General features: G+C 42.0%; 1 protein-coding gene across 1 annotated transcript in view; it reads right to left on the minus strand.

Annotated features, from left to right (window-relative positions):
* Positions 1–19,923, minus strand: part of LOC141146828 (voltage-gated delayed rectifier potassium channel KCNH8-like) — a 758,049-nt gene that overhangs the window by 92,936 nt on the left and 645,190 nt on the right. The window contains exons 8-10 of the mRNA XM_073633462.1: positions 18,827–19,096; positions 13,065–13,264; positions 8,583–8,832 (exon numbers count right to left, since the gene is read on the minus strand). Of these exons, the coding sequence (XP_073489563.1) occupies positions 8,583–8,832; positions 13,065–13,264; positions 18,827–19,096 (720 nt within the window). The remainder of the gene's footprint in view (positions 1–8,582; positions 8,833–13,064; positions 13,265–18,826; positions 19,097–19,923) is intronic.

Below are 19,923 nucleotides of genomic sequence, written 5' to 3' on the forward strand. Positions count from 1 at the left end.
CATTGTTCACCGAACATCCGAACAAACGGGTCATTCGATCATTTTTTCGCTCCCCAAACCGACCACAATGCATTGCGGCGCTGAACAGTGCATTGCAAGCCTTGATTGGCTGAAGCAGTGAAAGCTTCAGCCAATCAGGGCACAGAGCACTGTCAAAGTCACGATTGGACACTGTCATCATGACTTTATCCAATCATGGCTCATTCCCGCCCCACAGTATAAAAGTATTCTTTCAATGGCAGCCATTTTCAGTGCGATTTCGGGACAGAGAGAGATAGAACAGGGCTCTGTTCAGTGCTATTAGCTAGTGTGCTATACTGTGCTAATTTGCTTCAATTGTCAGTGTAGAATATTATTTTAGTGTAAGTCTAGGGATACTGTGAGTGTAGTGAGGAGGACCATCATTCAGCTTTGTATAGTGTGCAGCTAGAGTAGGGACAGCTCAGATAGTTTCACTGTAGTGTAGTGAGACCGTGTCATTCATACATACATTAGTGTAGAGTAGGGACAGCTCAGATAGTTTCAGTGTAGTGTGGTGAGACCGTGTCAGTAATCTTTACATTAGTGTATAGCTAGAGTAGGGACAGCTCAGATAGTGTCAGTGTAGTGAGGGTTAAACATCGTCTATTTGATTGCGTTACTGCCAGTTTAACGCCATTTACTTCTGTGTGCATTACTGCCAGCTTAACACCATTTACTTCTGTGTGCGTTACTGCCAGTTTAACGCCATATCATTTTTTGTGTGTTACTGCCATTTTAACGCCATATAGTTCTGTGTGCGTTACTGCCAGTTTAACGCCATATAGCTTTGTGTGCGTTACTGCCAGTTTAACGCCATATAGTTTTTTGTGTGTTACTGCCATTTTAACGCCATATAGTTCTGTGTGCATTATTGCCAGTTTAACGCCATTTACTTCTGTGCGCCTTACTGCCAGTTTAACGCCATTTACTTCTGTGTGCGTTACTGCTAGTTTAACGCCATACAGTTTTGTGTGCATTACTGCCAGTTTAATGCCATTTGCTTCTGTGTGCGTTACTGCCAGTGTAACGACATATAGTTTTGTGTGCGTTACTGACAGTTTAACTCCATTTACTTCTGTGCGCGTTACTCCCAGTTTAACGCCATATAGTTTTGTGTGCGTTACTGCCAGTTTAACGCCATATAGTTCTGTGTGCATTATAGCCAGTTTAACGTCATATTGCTTTTGTGCGTTACTGCCAGTTTAATGCCATTTACTCCTGTGTGCGTTACTGCCAGTTTAACGTCATTTACTTTTGTGTGCGTTACTGTCAGTTTAACGCCATATAGTTTTTTGTGCATTACTGCCAGTTTAACGCCATATAGTTCTGTGTGGGTTACTGCCAATTTAACGCCATATAGTTCTGTGTGCCTTATTGCCAGTTTAATGTCATATAGTTTTGTGTGCTTTACTGACAGTTTAATGCCATATCATATTTTGTACGTTACTGCCAGTTTAACACCATATAGTTCTGTGTGCGTTACTGCCAGTTTAATGCCATATAGTTTTGTGTTAGTTACTTCCATTTACTTCTGTGTGCGTTACTGCAAGTTTAATGCCATATAGTCCTGAGCTTCATTGTACGTTTGGCGCATTATATTGCAGTATATTATAGTGTATACGTGGAGTGTGTCTGTGTAGTGTGAGTACTCAAGTTAAAGTGCACCAAACACCACTTTACATTGATTAATTAAGTGCATTTACGTACATATTTCCACTTCTTCTTGACATTAGCTTATAAGCACCGCCCCCTCCTCCCAATAATGTCTGGGAGGACAACAAGGAGAGGCAGACGTTCCCTTGGCACTGTAGGGGGGGCCAGCAAAAAATGTGTCCACAGGCAAAAGTGGACGTGGTGGTCAGTCCTCAGGCAGGGCATAATTTCCTCTGTTTAGTGAGTCTGCCCATGCTATCCAGCCACAGCATGCAGAGGAGGTGATGGACCTTCCTCATCCTCCTCATCCTCTGTCATGCAGAGACAAGTGTGCAGTCCCCTGCAATTGCCAGAGTGGATAAACCTGCCTCCTTGTCCACATCTATTCCTGCCATAACCCCAATATCAGCTATAGATGAGCCAGTTATTTGACCACAGCGTCAGCCACTTGCTCCTTGATGATGCCCAGCCATTACTGGATTTAGATGTTGGTTCAGGATGACAGGAACATGAGCCTAGAGAGAGGGGAGAACACTGGTAGACAAATTGGCATTCAGGTTTCCCCAGCCGCAGCGTATTGCCAAGTTGTCTCCAATAGTAATGATGATGATGAAGATGGAGGAGATGGAGATGATGATGATGATGAGATCACTGATGCGACTTGGGTGCCAGATAGAGCAGAGGAGGAAACTAAAGGTGAGGCGGCACAACCCCAAGGAGGCCAACATCAAGAAAGAGTAGAGAGCAGCCACTCTATTCCATCACATTCTGCAGCGGTTATTTCCCGACCAACTCCCCAAAGCTCAGCTTTCTGGGCCTTTTTTACGCACATCTGCAGCAGATCACACTGTTGCTATCTGCAAACTGTATGTCAGGCACATCAAACGTGGCAAAAACACCAGCCATTTAGGTACCACATGCTTAGCAAGGCATTTAACGTCCAACCACTCAGCCCATTGGCAAGAGCACCTAAAAGCCACACAAAAGGGGCACAAATCTGTCCATCCTGCTCCTTCTCCTGACCCACTTCAGTCTGCCCCTGCTATACTGAGTGATTACCTCTCAGCAGCCTCCACTGACAGGGATGATGGTAAAGCACAGGGTGTCCCAGGTCCTAACAGCACATCTGCCAGCAGCACACCACCAGCTTTAGACTGTAGCCGACAAATTTCTCTGCCCCATCTGCCTTCAGCAGAAAAAAAAAAATACAGTCCCTGCCACCCACATGCCCAGCATCTAAATGCAGGCTTGTCCAAGCTGTTGGCTCTCCAACTTATGCCTTTCAGCCTGGTGGATTCTGCCCCCTTCCGTTAATTCGCACAGTGTGCTGTACCACAATGGCAGCTTCCAAATCGCTACTACTTTTCACGTAAGGCCGTTCCATCTCTCTACCATCACGTGGAAGGAAATGTTCTGGCATCCTTGGGCAAGGCAGTCAGCCATAAAATCCACCTTACTGCTGACATGTGGTCCAGCAAGCATGGGCAGGGACGATATATTTAGTTCACAGCACACTGGGTAACGCTGCTTGCAACTCAAAGGGATGCAGGACAGGGCTCGGTGCTGCAGCTTGTTGTGCCCCCACATCTCCATACAGCTGGTGGTGATGATGCCAGACCTGTGAGCTCTACCCCCTCCTCCTCCTCCGCCACCTCCATGCCCTCCTCTGCAGAATTGTCATATAAACATCAGGTACCCCGTAAGCGTACAAAGGGTTATTCCATGAGTCAGGCTAAAAGGTGCAGGTGCCATGTAGTGCTTCAGCTGGTGTGTTTATGGTACAGGAACCACACCAGAGCAGAGATTATTGCAGCTCTGCAGGGACAGGCCCAGAGGTGGTTCACACCACGCCAGCTGGAGCCAGGAATAATGGCTTAAACCTCCTGTCCTCCCTGCTATGCCTGGCACATATCCACAATTTGGTGGTGTAGCGTTTCCTAAATACGTACCCAGGGTGCTATAGCTGGCCAGAAGAGTCTGTAGCCATTTCAGGTGGTCATATACAGCCAGTGCTCAGTTGGCTGAAATTCAGCAGGAATTCCACCTGCCCGTAAACCGCCTGATTTGTGACATGCCCACCAGGTGGAACTCAACTTTGGCAATGCTGCAGCGGCTATACATGCAGCAGAGGGCCATCTACGAGCACCTGTGCAAGTACGGCACAACGACAGTCTCAGGTCGCCCCAGCTTTTTTTCCGCACACCAATGGCTGATCATTAAGGATGCATGCACTGTACTGTCACCATTTGAGGAGGCCACAAGGATGGTGAGCCGTGACAGTGCATGCATCAGTGACACAATCCCTGTTGTGTTCCTGCTGGAGTAGACTCTGCATGGCATTATGGACAGGGCACTGGAGGCAGAGCACCAGGAGGAAGAGGAGGACTTCCTTTCCTCTCAAGGCCCACTTTATCCAGACACCATCATTCCTATGTCACAGAACACACAGGAGAAGAGAGGGGAGGAGGATGAGGAGGAGGATTCTGGCACTTTCATAGGCTTCGAAGAAGAGGAAGACATGCATCACTCTGTAAGCGATGGCTTTCCAACCCCAGGACCCTTGGGAGTAGTACATGGCTGGGAGAAGAAAGTTCCAGATACTGTCATCCTGAGTGACTCCGAGGAGTCTGCTTCTCAAGTCTCAGCAAATTTGAGGCACATGGGCAACCTCATGCTTCAAAGCCTGCAAAAGGACCCAAGAATATGTGGCATAAAGGAGAAGGATGATTACTGGTTGGCAACCATCCTTGACCACCGTTATAAGGTGAAGGTCTCAGAACTCACCCCGTCCCCACAGAGAGTACAGACGATAAAATCTCTTGAGGACACGTTAAAGAGGATTTTATTGAATGTTTTTCCTGACTCCAGTAGGTTACAGTGTCATGGAAAACGTTGTTTTAAATCTTCTGTTGGTCAAGAGAAGAGCATTAAAGAAGGTGTCTGCCTAAATAAAGCATTTCAGAATTTTTTTAGTCCTTGCCGCCCAGGGCTGTCAGCTTCCTCATCCCATCAGCAGCGTCTGCATCACATGGTGGACGATTACCTCGGGGCCAAAACAAAGATAGAGAGCTTTCCAGCTGACGATCCACTGACTTACTGGGTCATGAGAATAGACCACTGGCCAGAACTTGCCCAGTATGCTATTGAGTTATGGGCTGCCCTGCATCCAGCGTGCTTTCAGAATGGGCATTCAGTGCTGCAGGAGGTTTAGTTAATTATCATAGAACGTGTCTGTCCACAGACTCCGTAGATCGTTTGACTTATAAAAATGAATCAGTCCTGGATTACCAACTATGAAGCCCCTGATGCCGATGTCACTGATTAAGTCTTTTTGGGATGTGGAATCTCTGCAGGACTTCAAGGCTGCCTAGCTTTGAGGGTGTTCAATCATTTCATCTGGAAGAATGTTTTTTGTATAGATTTCATGGGCACACTTAACACCCAAAGACCAATTTTTCTTCACCTGTTTGACAGATGCATATCATTGCAATTTTTTACAGCAATGCCAATTCTTCCTTTCATCAAGAGTACCTCTATAGGGTTACGGTGGGAAGGCGCCACCGACACCCAAAGACCAATTTTTACGCACATCCATTACTTCTATCCAAAGTCAAAGTGACATCAGAATGTATCCAAAAAATCTCTAATTTTGTTCCCAGTGCACTACATTGTGGCCTCATCATACACACTGGCTCCCCAGCTGTTGCTGAGCAAAATAAAGGCAGCTTGCAGGGAAAATGTAATGCCCTGTACACATGACCGGTTTTGCCATCAGAATAAACTCTGAAGGTTTTTACGACGGAGTTCCGACGGAATTACGCTCAAGCTGTCTTGCATACAAAGGGTCACACCAAATTTCCGACCGTCCAGAACGCGGTGGCATACAACACGTATGACGGGACTAGAAAACGGAAGTTCAATAGCCAGTAGCCAATAGCTTCCGTCTCGTACTTGCTTCAGAGCATGCATCATTTTTGGTGCGTCGGAACAGCATACAGACGAGCGGTTTTTCAGATAGTAATTTGTTCCGTTGGAAAAATATAGAACATGTTCTCTATCTAAGTCCATCTGAATTTTCGACAGAAAAAGTCAGATGAGGCATACACACGGTCAGAATATTCGATGAAGAGCTCCCATCGGACTCTTTCTGTCGGAAATTGCACTTGTGTGTATGTGGTTAGGCACACACAAGTAAATGGGCACTTTTGATTTTTGACATTCGGGTCCCATTGACTTTCATGGGGTTCGTTATTCGGATGCGAACTCTCTCGGTGTTCGAAAGTTCTGGTACGAACCGAACAGAGGTCCGGTTGGTCCATCCCTAGTTGACAGCCAGTATTTGGCCTGTACTAGAAGTAGAAGGCAAGCATAACAGTTATTATGCAATAAATAGGAGGTACTAAAGTTTTAAACATTTTAACTTTTTCTCAAAACAGTTGCATTCAAATCATGTTGTGAATGACAACTGTTACAGTTACTAGTTGTCAGAAACCATGAATCAGACTGAGACAGAAGTACAGTTAAATCTCACTTGTTTAATAATAATAAAAAAAAGGTAAACAGAGTAAACATAGTCAAAACATAGCCAAAGTTCAGGAACCAGAATGGATAGTCAGACAAGCCAAAATGTCAGGGAGCCAGAGATGAGTGTAGTAGAACAGCAAGCAGGATCTGGGGCCAGAAGGAATGTCAGCTAAGCAAGTCTTTAACAGGAACACAGGAGAGCGTCTCTAGAGATGTGACCAAGGTGAAGGCAGAGATCATCTGGGCTGGACGGCTTAAGTAGGCAGGACTGACGAGCAGGATATTATTAACAGGTGAGTCACTGTGGAGAGATAGGAGCTGGCAATTAGCCAACAGCTGAGTAGCCAGCTCAGAGAAGGAAGGGCTGAGCCCAGCCCTGACACTAGTGTGCTTATGTTACTTCTCAACCAAACTTTTAAGCCAACGAATTGCTGGTGCCATAGCTGATCACATGTGCAGTAAATACAGACCAAACAGAGGCTAAGATGGCAGCTTCTTCTGATGTATAGGATAGGAGGTTTTAGTTAAGGAAGACTTAAAGTGTTCTTGCAGCTATTTTCCCAACGTCACCCCCCTTCCCCCACCACACTCACACAAAGCCCCATCTTGCAGGCTTTTAATCTCCTATCTCTGTCCCCAATCAGAATTTTCTTTGTCAAGCTGGTACATGCATGCCACAATCTCTGCTGAATCCTGTAGAGGTTGAATGGAGGATTTGGTGTACTTGTGTGGATTCCAACAGAGAAGATTGAATGGAGACTGTGATGCCCAAAAGTGGGTCCAACAGGGATGAGTCTGATAGGAGGCTGTGTGGTGCTTAAAGGGCCATATATCTGAGATATCAGTGGGTCAAAGGCAGATTAGTGTAAGACTGCCAGGAAGTTACATTTATAAAGAAAAACATTACTGAGTTTTACACAAAGAAGAAAATTCTGGAATGTGCAGCACTTCTTTAATCCTTTATTAAATCTTCTTATAAAACCATCACAGACAGTGCAGGATACAGTGAAAGTTAACGCGTTTCGCTCTGACTTCAGACATGAATATCGCTCCAAATGTTGGTGTCTGGGTTGTACTGACATGTGGAGCGAGTGCCATGCTGTGTGTCTGTATTTTCCTTTTGGAACAATGATCCGGAGAGTCTCCTTGCATGGGTCCTTAATGTCCATAGGACTAAATTATCATCAGGAATGAATATCACTCCATGTGTTAGTACTCTTCTGCTATTACAGTACACACAGAGAGCTTTACTGAGGGTCTTTAGTTGTCCTGTTTTTTGACAAGTTTAAGTGAGGGTACATAAGAGTCTGATATAGAATCTGATGGTTTTACATACTGAGGTTTTTTTTGATAGATGTTTTTGTCTGATGCATATTAATGAACAAGTGGGGACCATGTGTGCTCCTGTAGCTGTTATGACAATGTTCTACTGAACTCTATTTTTCTTCTCCCTCTGCTTGTCCACCCTTTTGACAATTTTGCTTTTGGGCTATAGTACATATGGATATATTAGATTTTAGTTGTTGTGTGTACTGTGGGGGGTGGATCTATTGGACATACTAAACAGAATCAAGAATGTAGGATTGTATTGTGTATGGGGACTGAGGGCTGTGTTTTTATCTTTGGTTGGGTTACCATCCCACAATCCTCCATTGAGAGGGGTGAGCCCCCTAAATGAGCAATTAAGGCCATTGATATGAAGTCTATACATGGGTTGATGTATTTTTAGTATAGTAGGTTATGAGATAGCGCTAACTGCAGCGTGAAACGTGTTAACTTTCACTGCATTCCGTACTGTCTGTGATGGTTTTATAAGAAGATTTAATAAAGGATTAAAGAAGTGCAGCAAATTCTGGATGTTTCTTTTTTCTGTGGATCTGCAGATGATCTGTGCTAGCACCTTCATCACAGTCTGCAGTAGGTGTAACTCTGATTGCTCACCTGGAGCAGCTTTGCCTGTGTTTATTACTGTGCTTTAGTAGGCACAAGTTTTGAGATTTTTTTTTTTTGCCAGATTACTCTCTCACTCAAAATAACAAAATTATGAAAGTTCAAATACCAACAATGCCTAACTGTAGTAGAATTTAAAGAAAAGTTTCAAAGCACAAGATTCTGTCATCAAGCGTCCAGAAACCTTGCTATGGTTTCTACAACTGGTAAATGTATTACCCTCTATTTTTTTCTGACTAAAACCACAATTCCATTTTTAACATAGTGCAGTCAGCACAATTTCATATCTTACAGCAGTTGTAGTCACTAGTTGTTGTCTACCAATGGAACCTCAAAATAGTAATAGTTACATTTGTTCTTATTGGCACAAGCTAAATTGCAACACACATGTTTCTATCTGCTTGTTATACAAAAATTGAATAATAAATGCTCACCCAAAATGGCAAGAACAGTGTTGTCCTTCAGCACCTCCATGGATCCAGAGCAAACAAAATATATGGCTTGTAAAGCATCCCCTTGTCGGATCAGGTATTCTCCTGGTGCACAAAAGGAGGTTTTGATGCTGAGAGATAGAGAACGTAAGCAACCACGGCTGGCAGACTCAAAGATTGGCAGCTGGAGGATCTCCTTGTTAAGGTGCATGGCTATATCAGCTCTTAACTCATCAGGAAAATCTCTAAGAAGCTGCAGAAATAAAGAGACAAGGATGTTACACAACACAACAGTAGATTATTAATTTATTGGGCTTTGTGAAGGGGCTTAGTGGTAATGAGTGAGACACAAATGTTCCCTTCCCTAAAGATGATTGTGGCAGAGGGAAGACAAACTGTATTTTTGCTGACTGTGGACAGGGAAGAGATCAAGCAGAACAGGAGCATGCTGCTTAGGATTGGAGAAGAAAGTAACATAGAGGCTTAATAGGTTCCACTGGGAAATGATGCTTAATTTATCTGATTTGAGAGAAAAGAAGGCAGATTGACAGCTGATGGTGGACCAGGGAAGGCAAAGTGGGAACTGAATATGGTATGAAAGAGGGGAGAAGCAGCACCTGATTTGTAGAGTATGAGAAACTAATCATAGATTGGAAAAGGTGCCCTTCCTTGGAGAAAGGAGTGCATTGCCAAAGGGGGAGAAGGGCAGAAAGGAAGGTTATCGGGATCATGGTGGTCCTGGGGTGGGGGGTTGAGAATGGAAACCATCTGTATCGGTTTGTGTTTGAGGTTGCAGAGGGTGGCAGAGCAAAAATTGACTGTGATAGAATAAAAGCAGAAGAGCAGGTAATCATTGTTGGGGTAGGGGAAGAGGGAGGTGAATTGTGAATGGTGGCAGATGTAGGTGACAGAAATCATACAGACAGGTGCAGAGGCGTAACTAGAATCTTCAGGGCCCCGGTGCAAGAAACCTTGAAGGGCCCCCACCAGGTGCGTTGCTAGGTCTACAAAAGATCTTGGGCTAGAGCCCATAGCAGCGAAGTAAAGAAAGTCATACGCTTGGGTGGGCATACACATGTATATAATATACAAGTGTGTATATATATATATATATATATATATATATATATATAAAATATTTTTACATAGTGTGGATCCCCCCTTACATCAGGGTCCATAGAAAGCCTCCCCAACATCAGGATCCTCAGAGAGCCTCCCTACTTACATTAGGATCCCCAGAGAGTCCCACCCTTACATCAGGGTCCCCAGAGAGCCCCTCCATACACCAGGGTCCTCAGAGAGCCCCTCCTTACATCAGGGTCCCCAGAGAGCTACCCCTTACATCAGGGTCCCCAGAGAGCCTGCCTTTGCATCAGGGTCCCCAGGGAGCCCCCCTCTTACATCTGGGTAACCAGAGAGCCTGCCTTTGCATCAGGGTCCCCGGAGAGCCCCCCCTTACATCAGGGTCCCCAGACAGCCCCTTCCTTAATCAGGGTCCCCAGAGAGCCCCCCTTATATCGGGGTCCCCAGAGAGCCCCCCCTTACATCAAGGTCCCCAGAGAGCCCCTCCTTACATCAGGGTCCCCAGAGAGCCCCTTCCTTATTTAAGGGTCCCCAGAGAGCCCCCTTACTTCAGGGTCCCGAGAGGGCCCCCCTTACATCAGGCTCCCCAGAGGGCCCCTCTTACATCAGGGTCCCCAGAGAGCCCCCCCTTACATCAGGGTCCCCAGAGAGCTACCCCTTACATCAGGGTCCCCAGAGAGCCTGCCTTTGCATCAGGGTCCCCAGAGAGCCCCCCTCTAACATCACCAGGGAGATCCTGCGGCTCGCCTGCACCATAGAGCTGCCGATCGCCGCCTCCCACCCCCCCCTGCATGTTAAACGGACAGCCAGGGGTGCAGGGGGAGATGCCAGGTCTTGGGGCCCCCCCACAGTGGCAGAACGGCAGGGCCCAGTCGCAAGTGCGACTGCAGCAACCCCTATAGTTCCACCACTGGACAGGTGGGACGTAGCAGAGCAATGCTATGTTTTGGTTCATAGAATCACTGCTGTGAACTTAGTTAATATCTGGCCACTGTATGAAGCATTATTCCTTTTCCATGGCAGCCAGTTTTGCAGATAGTTTTGGTTGGGGAATTATGTGAAAAGATGCAGTTATAATCAAGCTGAAGTGTAGACATTGGGGAAAAAACTTCCAGAGGACATAACTGTGACAGAAGCTAGTACATACAGTATACAGCTGGGATAGCTGAAACATAGGGGCATGCAGGGAATGCAGTAATACATATCTCCCAACTGTCCCCGATTTTGAGGCACTGTCCCTGATTTGGAACAAAGACTCTCTGCCCCTCTTTTCTCCTTTGTCCCTCAATTTGGTCTGATCTATAAAAGTTGCATATGAAATGCACTTTTTATCTTTCAAAAAGTGTTTTCCAGTGGTAAACCTTTCATCCAATTTAGATGGGTGATTGCTAATAGTTGTCCTTCGTTCCCATCTCAAAAAGTTGGGAGTTATGGCAATATGAACACTTATGAGGGAACAAAATATGTTCAGGTGGAAGGGACGTTGGTGAGAGAAAAATGTCTATGCTGGGGGCAAAGACACTGTTGAATGAACAATGTGTATGCTAGGGACATATTACTTGCAGCACAAAATTCCAGAAGACATTAAGTCTGAGAGCTAAATGCAAAAATGTAAAGTCTCCCGCACTCCAAATAAATGTGCTTCATGTGTTTACTGTGAACACAGTCTCACATAAGGCATAGGAAACCAGTGTTTTAGGGGCCTAATAAGGTCTATAAAAAGTTCTATAGCTATGTTGCCTTGAGAAAGAAACCTTATTAGGCCCCTGAAACATTGGTTTCTTATGTCTTATGTGAGGCTGTCTTCACAATAAACGCATGAAACATGTCTATTTGGAGTGCTGGTGACTTTGTATATTTGCATTTGGTTTTGGCATGGTACCATCCGTGGCATTCACTTCGAGTACCCTTCATTACAAGGTTCAGTACCGTGGGGAGTGTATCTACTTTTTAGACTTTATAGATCTGAGAGCCAGCACATATACTTTGCTGACATATTCAGTCCCGGAGCCAAAATCATCCAGTATTAAAAGTGGAAGAACCACCTTTCTTCATACTACACAGAAGGGATTGAGCCTCAAAAGTGCTGTGAGATCAGGGCATGGACTTTGCTGCATGCACTGAGCACTTACAGCAACTCTATACAACCTCCTCCACTGCAAACAATATACAGTATATATATAGCTCTCTCTCTCTCTCTCTCTCTCTCTCTCTCTCTCTCTATCTCTCTCTCTATCTATATATATAGATAGATTGAGAGAGAGAGAGAGAGAGAGAGAGATCTCTGTATATTTATATTACAAACACATACTGCAGAAAAAAAAGGTTGTACTGTGTGTTTAAAAAAATCATAGAAGGGAGACTAAGCAAATATACTCTGATGCTATCTTCCAATGGGGATTCCACTGCATGTGTACTTACAGTATGTGCTAGCAAACCTGATTAAATGACCCTGTGAAAATAAGAGAATGTTTACTGGTCTACGTGTCTCTTTGGGGCTTTTATATCAAATGGAGGAGTTACTTTCAGTGTGTTTCTAGAGAAAGACAATAGGTGCTTCTATTGTACTGCGATATCCACAGATACATGCAGCCTCCGGCAATAGAAGAAGGTATTGTGTCATCTTCAATGTGAGCGGTGGAATTACATGGCCTCAGCGTGCCAAGCTTTTCTTTTTATTCGACAATAGGAGTTGTCAAACAAACATCAGATGATCTGATATAACCTCATGCAGTCCAAGAGACACCATAAATGACCTAGCTCATAGGACTGACTCCAAAAGGCAATCCTAACAGAACCTGGGCTGTGAAGCTTTATGAAAAATGTTTACTTTATGTACACACAGACACAAAAAATCCTTACACGTATACATCTTTATACTAAAAGAACATTATACTTACTATAATTTTTTTTTATTGACACTTACTTTTACTCTTATTGCTTGTTTTACTTTATTTGCTGTTTTATGGTGTATTATTTTGACATGGATAATGTTATGGTTTATATTTTTAGGTATTTTATTATGTTGTTTTTATGTTGTTTTTGCTCTGCAATAGCATCACTATAAGCTGTTTAGTTTTTATATCATTTTAGTTTTAGGGATCCCCAAGGTTACCATAATTGCCTTTACAGTTTTGTATTTTCTGTAGAATTGTTTGCTAAATATCTCCATAATATTCTAGCTCTGCTTACAAGTATTCTACAGTGGTACATAACACACTTGATATCACAAAAAAATTAAATATATCTGTGCTTTCACATTCAGTGAAAAGGATAAAACAGTAAGATCAATACAAATTGTCAAATTAACTGCTAGATCCTACAGTACTGTAGCATCCTCCAGCTTTTCGCTTTTTTATTTTGAAGAGGAACCACCCAAAAAAAAAAATTGCTCCAGTTTACCTCATTAGCATCAATGCCATTATTGACAGACCAAGTTGTCTGGAAACACTCCAGCATTCTTTGTTTGAGCTGGATAGGCATGCGATGTACTCGTATGAAGTCCTTCAGGTCTTTTGTACGTGTGTGGTATAGAGATCTACGTGAATACATCCTCTGAATGATGGCTGTGACATTTCCAAATACGACAGCATGCATGAGCGCTAAACACAAAGGAATGGAAGATTAATAGCCGATTAAAGATTATGCATTACAGCCTAGATAGCAAGGATAACTTGCCACAAATTTGTGGCAGTGTTGATTTGTAAGTCTATTAACTTGCTGCACATTTTCACTGGCAAGTTGTACACTTACAGAGCACTTGAGGCACAAGTTCTAGTTGACACTTTTGCAATTTGTAGCACATTTGCGTGTCAAGTCTCTTGCAAGAGCAAAGAGCAAGAGCTCTGCAAGTCTACAGCATGAAAACTTAACCACAGTGATCCCTGTGGTGGAATGACTACAGTACAACATACTTGCAGAATGTTTGCAAAGAAAGTTGATCTGGAGTCATACAATGCGGACTTGCTGCAATTGAGCATCAAATTTGTGAAGCCTGGCAAACCTAGCAATAGCGTAGCAAGTCATTTTCAAACTTGCAGCACACTTGCTTCCTATCTGGGAGAGCAGCACTCTCCCAGCAATCTAACAACATGAAAAATGTAAGTGATTTCATTTTCGGAAAATCAAACTTGTTTCTTTCATGTTCTGATAACTTTACTTGTGCCACCATCTCACAAGGATATCTATGTGTTAGTCATGTGGAATGGGCCAGTCTAGGGCTTCATTTAAAGTAAGTTCTACATGGCATGTAGAAGGATGAATACTTTACAATGCATTTTATTTCTCTGCAGGACATCTGTAGGAGATATATTGGAGTGAGCTCCCCCACATGCATAAATATGGATCACGCTTGGCTTTAGGCTTAGCAACATCCTCAATTTCCATCTAAATAATTCTATAGTTATTCTTTTGCCAAATTTGGCAGGACAATGGTAACACGATTACCATCAAATCTGTGGTTTATTCCCAGAGGTGTGTTATAGTATGATTAGCATACCTCACCTTGGATACTCCTTTGTGTATTTTAGGTACATATGTACATACATGCTGTAATAACAGTGTTGCTAAACTCTGATTGATACATTACATGCTATCCAGCAGTCCTTGATATGAGTCTTTTCAGGGATTCAAAGTCACTGAGATTAAGGGTTGCCAACCTTTCGTAAATTTACAGACAGTCTGTAAATGTTAACCCATTTACGCAAATGTCCGTTGCGGACAGTGGGGGTCTGTAAAAAAATAGCCTTCGGCAGACAGAGAATCCTTAAGGGACACAAGCCAAAGGTTCTCCAAGGACTGTGAACTCTATAAAGTATTAAATGGCACAGCTAGTTGTCTCACACCACACAGATAATGTGGTACATATGTCTGTCTCCTAAAAATTACTTTTTCTGCCTGACAACTGGCAGCCTTTTTTTCCAGAAGAAAAAAGCTGTAGAACAAACTCTGTTTCTATATTAATGAGGAATGGGAGCCAGACAAAGTAAACACTTAGGCCCCATACACACTATTAGATTTTCTGCAGATTTTTTTCTTCAGATTTACCAAAACCATGAATCAAACACTCTTTTTCAACAAATTTCATTAATAGATACATTTTTTGCTCATAAACTAGTATGGATAAAGCATGCTATGTAATTGTGTTGCGTTTGTTTTAATTAGGCATTTTGGCTCAGAAGATGTAATTCTTAATTTCTTAATTCTTAAGGCCTTTCAAAGAATGGAAAAATCATCAAAATACCTTCCTCAAAAATCTTGAAAACTGAGTAGTATAAAAAAAAAAAAATCTCAGTTGATGCCAACTTTCTCTTTCACAGAACAGTATCCGTTTTCAGTGTTTTGAAACATTTATAATGTCTGACTTTGAAAAAGTGGGAGCTCAAATTGCTTCAAACTCCATAGGAACAATTTCTACATTTACTTTTTCTACAATAGAGCTTAAATCTGTCTAAATTGCAGATTGGAATTCATAGTCAGGTTCTAGGACTCTTATCTACTTTCAATGTTACAGCATACAGTGTTTTTTGAATTGGATGCCTGCATCTTTTCAAGTGGAGAGACACGAATGTTTACGTAAATTGTTCTTAAATGTGAATGACAAACGTGAGATAATTATATATTTATTCTGTGTTCATAAGTACGTGAAATGGGATATTGGCAACACTGAATTTCAATGCTGCATTAAGCATGATCCAAGTCTGAAAGTACATTTTTAAAGAACTTTTAACCTGAAGTTTTTTTTTAACCCTTCAGGCCCGTGGTCCTCAAACTATGGCTTGTGGGCTGGTTATAGACAGACACTTGCTGTAAACCAGCCCCTGCAAAGCCCCACATGCAGAACATTCCTTTATTATGTCAGAGGAAGCCACTGAATACAAAGTCAGTCTCCAATTATCTATCTTAGGCACTATATGGCAGAATGATATCCTGCCAAACACTGTTCGTATAGTTCCGGCTTTGATGTCATCCAACTAGTAGAGGGGCAGCATAGGGCTAGCAGCATATTAAAATAAGTGCCTCTGAACATGAATGCTGAGGGGGCTTTCCAAATACTACTGACACCAGTGATAGGGCGCAATTCTTCCAAATTACACCAACAATGGGACACTATTACTCCCTCTGACACCAGCGATAAGGCAAAAGGCAATATACACTATATTACCAAAAGTATTGGGACACCTGCCTTTACACACATGTGACATTTAATGGCATCCTATTCTTGGTCCATAGGGTTCAATAATGAGTTGGCCCACCCTTTCCAGCTATAACAGCTTCAACTCTTCTGGGAAGGCTGTCCACAAGGTTTAGGAGTGTGTCTATGGGAATGTTTGACCATTCTTCCAGAAGCACATTTGTGAGGTCAAGCACTGATGTTGGAGAGAAGGCCTGGCTCATAGGCAGGTGTCCCAATACTTTTGGTAACATAGTGTATCTCCAACTGACAGAGAGGATATTTATTACTCCCATTAACAACTTATGTAGGGGCAAATTATTTCCCATGTTAATAACTAACGCCAGGGCATTTTTTTACACCAACTGATGTGGGGCATTTTTTTTTTTTTAAGCCAATGACCACAATCACAGGGTCATTTTTTACTCCCACTGATGCTGATTTATCACTCCCATTTGACCTCTAAAACAGGGACATTTTTTACTCCTACTGAACACAGTAGCAGCCATGCATTTTGTCCAAATCCCTGAATTTCAGTGAAACTTTAGAGAAACTAAATATTTCGCTCATCCCTAATGCAAAGGCTGATACTTTTTTATTACCAGTGTCAGTGATTAACAGCAATTTGCAGCTAGCAATGTAATCACTAGAGCCCGCTGATGATCTCTCTTTTTTTTTTTGTTGTTCAGGTCAAGTTGTACTCCATCATTACGTTAGTATTTGCTGTTACCAACTGCTTCCTAGTGATCTGTAGCTAAGCCACAGAGGTCAATACAGAACGATTATCGCTGGAGAGCATGTAAAGGAGATAAAACATTGCACATACTTAAACGCTGAGGGTAACAAATCACCATAAAATAAATAAACTTGTGATTCTATAGAAAATTATTATTATTTTCTTAAAAATGCTTTAAAAAAAAATATTGCTGCTACAAAACTATCATTGTAACACATGCTTACATTTTGATAACGATTGCAGATCATACTAACAGTCATTTTGAGAAAGCACGTGCCTAGGGTTATATCTTTTCAGTACAGAGAAAGGTAAGAATCTGCAGTAAACTGTGCTTCCAAAAAACCTACAATGTACACAGTTTACCTGGAAGGAATAATTTTTTTCGTAACAGACTGAAGTTTCATTAAGTAAATCATACTCAAAATTACAAAATCAATGAATCACCAACAGCACATATAATTTTACCCTGACACAATCCTACGTCTGTTTTTTGTGTGCTGTGCATATTATTCCTAACAACCAGACTGGCAATACAGGATTAAAATTTTTTTTTTTAAAGGAAACCGTAAACCTCTTGAACTGAGAAAGATTATTCTGTTTGACAACTAATGAGACAGCGCAGATGGACTCTGTGCTAATTCTGTTTTCCTACATGACTATTCAAGGTTTTTACGAGTATTCTTCCTCCAGTGATACCGCGCTTCTTGTCACATTGCTTTGCCTTGATTGCTTTGCCCTTCTTGCTGTCTTGTACATTTTCATGACTTGTATGTCTCCACACTTTATTTTTTGTGATTATTTTTGTGATCTGCAAAACATTTATTTCCTATGCAAACCAGCCTTGCTTGACTTGTAGAGGACAAAAGCAGTAAAGCAGACTTCCAGGCAGATAAAAAAGACACACATTAATAGAGCTCTGAAAAACGAATAAATTGATTATATGTATTTATTTTTTCAATTAGCGTAAATAGTTGAATTTAACTTGACTCCGCCTCTTGCAATCTTCTGAATCAGACAGGGAGGTGGTGGGCCACAAAGGGAGCAAATCAGGTATGCTACATATTGTTCACATGTGTGGTCAAGGATCATGCTGATAGGAGTCTCTCTTTCCACAGAGAGCAGCAAAAAGACCTTATCAGTCTGCTGCTTTTCTCTCCCTGCTCAGTTACCGACTGGAGAGGGTGAACAACATTACTCGATCCCTTAAAGTGGTATTAAACCCAAAACCAAAAATATAATATTGTGCAGCTATGACCCACTGAGGGTCAATATGTGTGAGCAAGAGCTACAGTGGGTCCTGCTATATGCATTTAATATTGTGCAGCTTACAATCATTAGATGTGGTGGTTGCATTAGTTTTAGTGTATAGGCTTTAATCTCCTCTGTTTCCACCTGTCATCTGGACAGTAACATACCTCCTATATTAGGGTGCCTACAATCTGGATAAAGGAGTAACAGCGACACCTTTGCGGCAGCTGCATTGTTAGTCTGAGGGGAGGTTAGTGTAAAATGTATTAGCAAATGGAGATACAATAATAAAATTGAAGTCAAACTCCAGCTAACACTTTAAAAGCAGTTGCAACAACATTTTTATTCCTTTTGGGATAAAGATTTTACATAAATAAATAAAAGCTGATCACTATGAGCACCCCTGTCAGTGTTAAATGGCACGTCTCAATCCTCTTACTTATATATCTGCAGGACAGCTTGTTCTGTTTAAAAACAGCAGACTTACTGGCAAGATCACCAGGTTGAAATAAAAGAAAGAAAGCCTAAAAAAGAAAACAAATGCAGACATCACATCTAAAAATTGGTAAGCTGCAATATATTAAATGTTTGTTTTGGGGTTTAATACTGCTTTATATGTAACAGAGAAAATGGTGTCATCCACCTGCCTGTACAGTCTAGCAGGACAGAGTAAGGCATGATTCCCACCTATGCATTATTTAGTGCATTTTCAGATTTGCAGTAATACTCTACAGTCCATTTAACATGGTTTCCTATGAGTCACATTCACATCTGTGCATTTTATGGCAAGGGAAAGGGACTTTCTTCTGGTTTTAATTCCATAGACTTCATGGGATCAAAAATGCGTATTGAAAAACGCAAAATGGTGTTAACCAGGCCTTAATCCTAGGACTAGACAGACAGAGATACAAATCCTTTGGAGCATACAACTTCTTTTTAGTCATTTCCCTGGATGTTAAACTCGTGAACTTAAACATTGATAGAGGAAGACATTTTCTTGGAACTTACCTCCAATTAGCATGGTGCAAATGGAGAAAATCTTTTCTGCATCGGTGTTGGCAGATACATTTCCAAAGCCTACGCTAGTAAGGCTGCTGAGGGCAAAGTACAAAGAGGTGATGTAGGAACTCCGGAGGGAAGGTCCACCCACTAGCTCCACAGTTGTTTGGTTGATTAAATCGCTACTATTGGGGTGACTGCTGGTATTTACTGACAAAACATATCGTTGCACTAGAGTGTATGGCATTCCCAGACGTTTAGAAAACTCATGTAACCATCCTTAAAAAATCAAAAGAAAAATTATTCCATCAGTCACAGAGAAACGTGCAGATTCTGCTGACTAAAAAAACCTTGCTATAGGAACAATTCATTAAGGAATTACACATGCTATATTTTCGCTAGAGGCTTACACCATGAATTGTATAAATATTCACTTTAATTAATCAATCATGTGCAGGTGAAATATGTAAAATTTGTTTTGCACGATTGATTTGAATATTTAGACAATTTATCACATGAAGAGTCTCAAATTTTTTAATAAATAAGTCTTTTATTAATCAACTGATTTTACCAACAAAACATTAAATTGTTGAGTTTTGCAATACTTTGTACCGTACGAACCATCACACAAAAATTTAGGGAACATAAGTTTCCTGATTATCCGGCCTTCTTTTTACTCCTTGTTACCACGAGCCCAGTGAAACAATATCAAAAATCTATAATGCAACATCTACTAAATGCAGCCAAATCCTGTATCCCCCTATTCTGGAAGACATGTACACCTCCCTCTATTGGGACTTGGTTACGCAAAGTAGAAGATATTAATAAACTGGAGGACTTAGTTCTTACACCACAAAATAAACAGGAGAAGCATTCAAAGGCATGGAGGCTGTCAGATGAAGAAATAGGTCTCCTCGGATCTTAGAGGGAAAGTTAACACGAGACCTGCTTCAATACACAGCAGGTACCAGTTCACTGCCATCGAGTCCACCCCCCTTCTTCCCCCCCTCCTCTTCTTTTCTTCGCCCCCCCCTATTTTCTGCTCTTCTCATTTTTTGGTCTTTCATTTCTTACTCTCTTTTCTGAGAGCTTCTTGTTTTCCTGTT

The sequence above is a fragment of the Aquarana catesbeiana genome, linkage group LG06 (genome assembly GCF_042186555.1).
Source record: "Aquarana catesbeiana isolate 2022-GZ linkage group LG06, ASM4218655v1, whole genome shotgun sequence".
NCBI lineage: Eukaryota > Metazoa > Chordata > Amphibia > Anura > Ranidae > Aquarana > Aquarana catesbeiana.